This window comes from Poecile atricapillus, chromosome 8 (genome assembly GCF_030490865.1).
Source record: "Poecile atricapillus isolate bPoeAtr1 chromosome 8, bPoeAtr1.hap1, whole genome shotgun sequence".
Taxonomy (NCBI): domain Eukaryota; kingdom Metazoa; phylum Chordata; class Aves; order Passeriformes; family Paridae; genus Poecile; species Poecile atricapillus.
In genome coordinates this window covers 11515373-11521418 of record NC_081256.1, presented here as the reverse complement: position 1 = coordinate 11521418, position 6046 = coordinate 11515373, and the positions used below count along the sequence as shown (strand labels likewise).

The 6046-nt window shown below is 41.2% G+C and overlaps 1 protein-coding gene across 1 annotated transcript in view; it reads right to left on the bottom strand.

Annotated features, from left to right (window-relative positions):
- Window positions 1–2419: 2419 nt before the first annotated feature.
- The window catches only part of COL4A3 (collagen type IV alpha 3 chain), a 58088-nt gene continuing 54461 nt past the window's right edge, over window positions 2420–6046 (bottom strand). The window contains exons 51-52 of the mRNA XM_058844482.1: window positions 5334–5506; window positions 2420–5086 (exon numbers count right to left, since the gene is read on the bottom strand). Of these exons, the coding sequence (XP_058700465.1) occupies window positions 5002–5086; window positions 5334–5506 (258 nt within the window). The 3' untranslated portion in view covers window positions 2420–5001. The remainder of the gene's footprint in view (window positions 5087–5333; window positions 5507–6046) is intronic.

Genomic DNA, 6046 nt, shown 5'->3' with positions numbered 1-6046 from the left:
GGCGGGCGGAAGCGGCTCTCGCCGGTGCCTCAGGTGCGCGGGAGGCGGGGGCAGCCATGTTTATTGCGGGCAGCGGGCGCCGCGCACGCGCCTTGGGGGAGCCGGCAAGGTGACCCGCGGAGCGCCCCGGCTGCGGCGGAACGGGCCTGGCCGGGGCTGGGCTGCACCGCACCGCGCTCTGGGCCGACACACGGACGGGTGGCGTGTGCCCCATGCCTGCACAGCGTGTCCGGGTGCGTGCTGAGCTCTGGCACGGGCAGCAGCCGCTGCTCCAGGGCAGCCCCGGCGGCAGAGCCCCGCTGCCCGCTCAGCCTCGGCCCTGCCTGGCCCACACCCAACGCCGCCCCGTTACCAGCGCAGGACATTTGTCACCAAACGGGGGTGACAGCCGTCCCTTTCCTGCCCCGCTGACCCGCAGCGCACACGCCAGCTCTGCCCAGCAGAGCACGGGCTGCGGACGGAACTGAAACGCTTCCAAGGGCACCATTGCTGACCCTTCCTGAAATTGATTCTCAGAGAACCGAGGAGCTGCTGCTGCTTCATGGTCTTAACTCAATTTTCAAACTGCATGCAGGAAAATACAATGAAAGATGCTGTGATATATAGAAGGTACTTTCTTAAGTACTTTCCCTATCTTTGGATTTATGGTTACAATGTTTTGGAGGTCAGAACGTGTAGCAGTTCCACCACAGAAGCATATATTGATCAAGGGCTTGCAACTTGCTAACTCAGCTCTTCACAAATATCAACTGCACTGTTTTAGAGGCAAGTGGTCAGAAATATGATCTCCTACCAAACAGAAGTTGTCTAACATAGAAAATGATACAGTAGTTGCCTTAAGGTCTTACATTTGATCCTACATTTGGCCTCCTTGAAACATGAGCTGTGGCACAAGCACATCTTACCTGTCAATCCTCTTCATTCTGTATGTGGAGTCCTCAGTTTTACTTCTTTAACATTTTCTAAACTATCAAGAGGATTTCATCTTTAAAATAAAAACAAACAAGAAACCCCCCAAAGAAATTATAGTCTAAAAACTGGTTCTTCAAGCACACTAGAAATCTGGTTCCTCTTCTGTGATTCTCCATATATAGTTTTGAGATCAGTTATGTAATTGTTTTTATTCCACTGAATATATGACTGTTGTTAATAAGTTCAGTGGTCACAGGCAAGTCACTTGAGTTGTTCCGAGTCACAGGAAATCCTCCAGAAAAGCTCCAGTGGGGATTTCTAGTGTAGCATCACATTATGAATTACCATTAGAGGGTCATGACTGCCCATGGCCCCTGTTTTCTGTCCCATCTCAGAAAGAATTGCATCAGGCTGTATCCCTTCCCCTCTCAGGATATTCTTTCCATTTTTTGCATTGTCTACAGGTCCTTGCACAAGTAACTTTCTTTGAGTTTGCAGATTTTGCTGCAGAGATCCTTGATTTTCAGATCAGTGATTTAAAAGGCCATCCTCAAGCATGTTGCATACAATACAGTTCTGGTGGTTTGTCTTCCTTATTTTTGTGCTGAACTCCTGATAATAATTTTAGGTTGTGCCTTTTTCTTTCTGCTGCACAAAGTTAGATTGTAGCACCACACAGTCACTCATTCACTCACCACATCCCACCTCACCATGGGGTGGGAAGAGAGTCAAGAAAATAAAATAGAACTCATGTTCAGGTAAGAATGGTTTTATAATTGAAACAAAGTAGTAATAATGATGCTACTACTACTACTACTAATTGTAATAAAAAGGAGAGAAGGAGATAAAACTCAAGTGAGACAAGTGATGACAATACAATTGCTCAGCCCCTGCTGACCAATGCCAAACTGGTCCCCAATGCACCATCAGCCTCCTCTTTCCAAGTAATTTCTCCAGGCCATATACTGGGCATGACGTTCTATGGTGTGAAATTGCCCTTTGGCCAGTTCAGGACACCTGTCCCAACCATGCTTCCTCCCAGCTTTTTGTGCAGCTCCTCACTGGCAGACCATGGGACACTGAAAAGTCTGTGACTTGAAGAGTAAACACTGCTGAGCAACAACCTGACCATCAGTGTGTTATCTATATCTGTAATATAAAGTATCAGCAATATAAATTCTCATACTGAGTCCAGAACAGCCCTGAAGCAGCTGATAAGAAGGAAAACCCCCGCTCATCACAGCATCCTATGCAGGAATATAGGAACAAAGCTGGCATGCAGAGACCCAGCTTGGGTATTTACATTCAAGTGCTAAGCTTGGAGTGTGGTCCAGGTCAGAGAGAGTGAGTGTCTTTCTGAGGGCACTCTACCCCCTGTGTTTCAATCAGATGGCACTTTTTATTTTGTATGCACAGGCAGTGGACAAGAGCACATTAGCACTGGAAAGGGGGAAAGGGGGGGAAAAAAAAAGCCAAAATGGAAATGGATCTTTTATTTAGTCAAAATATTTTTATTTGTCTGTATTTAGCAGAATCAAGCCCCCATTGTTTGCTCATTATTCCCGATTTCTCATGTGTCCATTCTTTCAGTACAATATATTAACAGCTTGCACCTCACCAGCACTTTCCAGTTAAGGCTCCCAAAGCATTTACAGACATCAGTTAACTAATCCTCACAACAACCACTAGCAATAGGAAAGTAAAATGATCTGCAGCTGCAGTGAGAAGTTAACATCAACTTTTTCCAAGTTTTTCTTTGATTTCCAGTCTCTAGCTTCTATTATGCCAGGCTTGATGAACATGGGTTCCTGCAGTTGTATTTCATGCTTTTGAAAGACTCAGTTTGAGCACTCAAAATCTAGAGCTATTTATCAACATCCTTCTTTAGTAACTTGTTGAAGGCCACACAAAAAGTGAGCAGCGGAATCCAAAACTGGGAACAAGGCATAACTTCCAGTTATATGCTATACTATGAGACAAAATTCTCTGTAACTTACCTTTGGACTCTAAAGCCACAATCCGTTCCCTTCTCCTTACACATTATTCTCTACTGGACACACTTCCAGCAGACTTCAGCCTCAGGTACTCACATTTGCATTTTACTAGCAAGTTTTTCATGAGAGTCTCCACAGTCATCGATTCTATGTTATTACAATGCCTTTGGATGACTGCAATGAGCCTTAATGAAAAAAAGAAACCACAAGCACCCCAACCTACCAAGCAATAGGTGTGGTCTTTATCTTTGAGTGTTTAAAGCAAACTTCAGAGTTTATGGAAAAGTCTAGTACGTGATTGTTTTAAGGAAGATAACCTCAACCCCAGACTTGACTCAAATGAAAGACTAAATATTAACTTGACATTAATACCTTCTTATCAGTAGTGCATCTGCAAAGAGATTCTTCATAAAACCCTGTAAATTCACAATTATGCCTTGCAAACAGAATTACTGTGACTGTTCAAGCAAACAGTAATTTTAAAATATCCATTCAATTAATGTAAATGGTACCTTCACATTAGCTCCATCGTAAGAAACTAGCATGGAACACCGACAAAACCTTTTCTTAGTTAGGTTAACACTGAAAATTCAAACAGTCTCACAAACACAATGCAAGTATTTTAACAGAAACAATATAAAATTTCACTGGCTTAAAAAAAACATCTAAATGAGAAATCCTGATTATTTCACTGAATTGCTAGACCCTACATTTAAAATGGTGCATTTACAGAACTATTCAGATGAATTAGGCTTCTTCTGTAACGCTAAATACTGAAATTCTGATAAATTGTGCAAGTATTAAAAAATATTAACATTTTAAATGTCAACATTACAATTTTAAATAGCCTTGCAAGTGCAATGTTATAAATATTAAAAAACCTCAGAGCTACAATTTTATATAATTTATATGAGCAAATGCAAATGCTCTTCAAGTATTTATGTTCATTTACAGTTGGATTCTCTTGTATATAAGTCAGTGCTTAGATGGAACAATTTAAATATCAGTCTTTTTAAAAATTCTGGATGCATACATTTATCTGGATGGAATAAATGGTTTCATTTGCAGATATGCATGCTAAATATTTAAATACAGAATACCATTTGTGATAAATATTTAAATATTAAATACTGTAAAATGGAAATATTGATTTTGTTAAGAATCACATCCTGATGGGTGTGTGATAACCTGATAATGCCATGTGAGCCCTTGAGCCATACAGTAATTGTTAATTCTAACAAAATCCCAAATTATATGGTAAATAGATTTTTCTTCAGGAGAGATGAAAGCATGTGATCATAACAGAGACCCAATACTGCCAACTTTGAAGAACTCAAAGACCACATGATCAATGTCAAAAGCCATGGAATCTAACAAAAGCTTTCCAACACTTTCACTTAGTCAGCCCTTAGCCACAGTCACTCTGGAGCACACAGCCAGCGCCTGTCACCACTGTCCTGCCTGCCCAGTGCCTGCTGTTGCTCTCTCTCTGGCCATTCAAGCACCATTATCAACACAGCAATACAAAAAGCTTTGTATTCCTGGCTGCCAACCAGAGGAAGGGTGAGGTACATGGGGAGATATTTGTTTATTAGACAAGAAAACCAAACCAAACAACTCTTAATGAATGGTTATATAGTTAAAAGTGCACTGAAAATATTTCCTATTGAACCCTATCTCATAAGTGCCAGACTGTCATCTTAAATGATATCCACTTGGAACACTGAACATATGTAAGCTGATACAGGAGCATTTAGTTTGTCTTGCCATTTGAAAAGCACATGACACAAGGCAGCATTAACATCTTTCATTAAAGATCTGGTGATGCCTTAGTTTTATGGTGAAGATGCAGCTCAGAAATGACAAGGTTCAGCAGATGCCCCTGCAGATGCCATTATAAGCTTCCTCCAACAAAGTGCTTTGTCATTTGCCAAAGACAAAAAGTCAAACTGTTGCCCTACCTCACCACAGTGCTGCACTGGCAGTTTATAATTTTCTTTCCAGATGCAGCTGGACTTTAATAAATTATAGCTCTTCAGAGTTAGGCAATTTGTAATAAATCAGAGTTTCATGTTCTGTGAAGAGTGGCCACTGTTTAGATTGGTCTCTTCATGCAGACCTGACAACGACTGATGATATTTTCTAGTTGTCCTGCTTTCAAAGTCTGTGGCACAGGTCTCCTAGAAGAAAAAACCCAAACATTCAGATTTTTTCTTTAAGAAACAGGGAGAGACAATGAGACTTTGGTTATGGAATTACTGACAACAACCTTGAAATTCTTGGCTCAAACATCTGTGTGCTACAGAATGACCCCACGCCTAACTAAGAGGGGTGCCTAATGTGAAGGGAATTACAAAGGAAGCCCCCACAGGTTTTGCAGGCATTTATTGTCTCCTTGGGCACTGGGATGCAGGAAGTACAGTTTACCTGAACATTCTTCTTGGATTTAATGATGCCAACCAGAAACTGTAGGAATTTGTATAGTAGTTGCACGTCCCCCTGCCATGGCACTCTATGAATGGGACGGCCCGAAATTCTTCCAGACAAGATCCAGGAGACGCCAATGCTTGGCCAGAAGCTTCCGAGCCGGCACTTGTGTACTGTAACCACCAAAACATTTTGATGAGAACTTGTCCATCAGCTTTCAGTAAACTGCAGCAAAACACCCCAGTGCTCTCTTTAAAACGTACCATATGTTCTGTGGTAGATCTTGGACAAAATAAAATGAACACAGATTCATTTGATAAAACTTAAAATGAAGCACAGAAGCCTTCTGAAAACTCAAGTGGTTATGGCATTTCTTAAGTTCCTGCAAAGGGCTTTTTCAGGTCAATGAAATGCATGAAACTAAACAGTACAAAGACTAGAAAGCTGGCTTCTGTCCAGTTGAGTACAATAGTAACTACATTACAAATAAACCAAATTGGTGGGGATGTGTTTTCATATTTTTTGTTGCATTGATCACTTCTCCAAACACAAAAACCAGAATAGGCATTTTCCTTCTCTGATGTTGGTAAATGCTTGTAGAAGTAGCTCTAAAATAACTTACAACAGTTTAAAATTGGCTAGAAAATACCATCTTTGGTATTTTCTAGCTTTTAGTATTTGGTAGCTTTGCTGATGTTGGAAACAAATTGTTT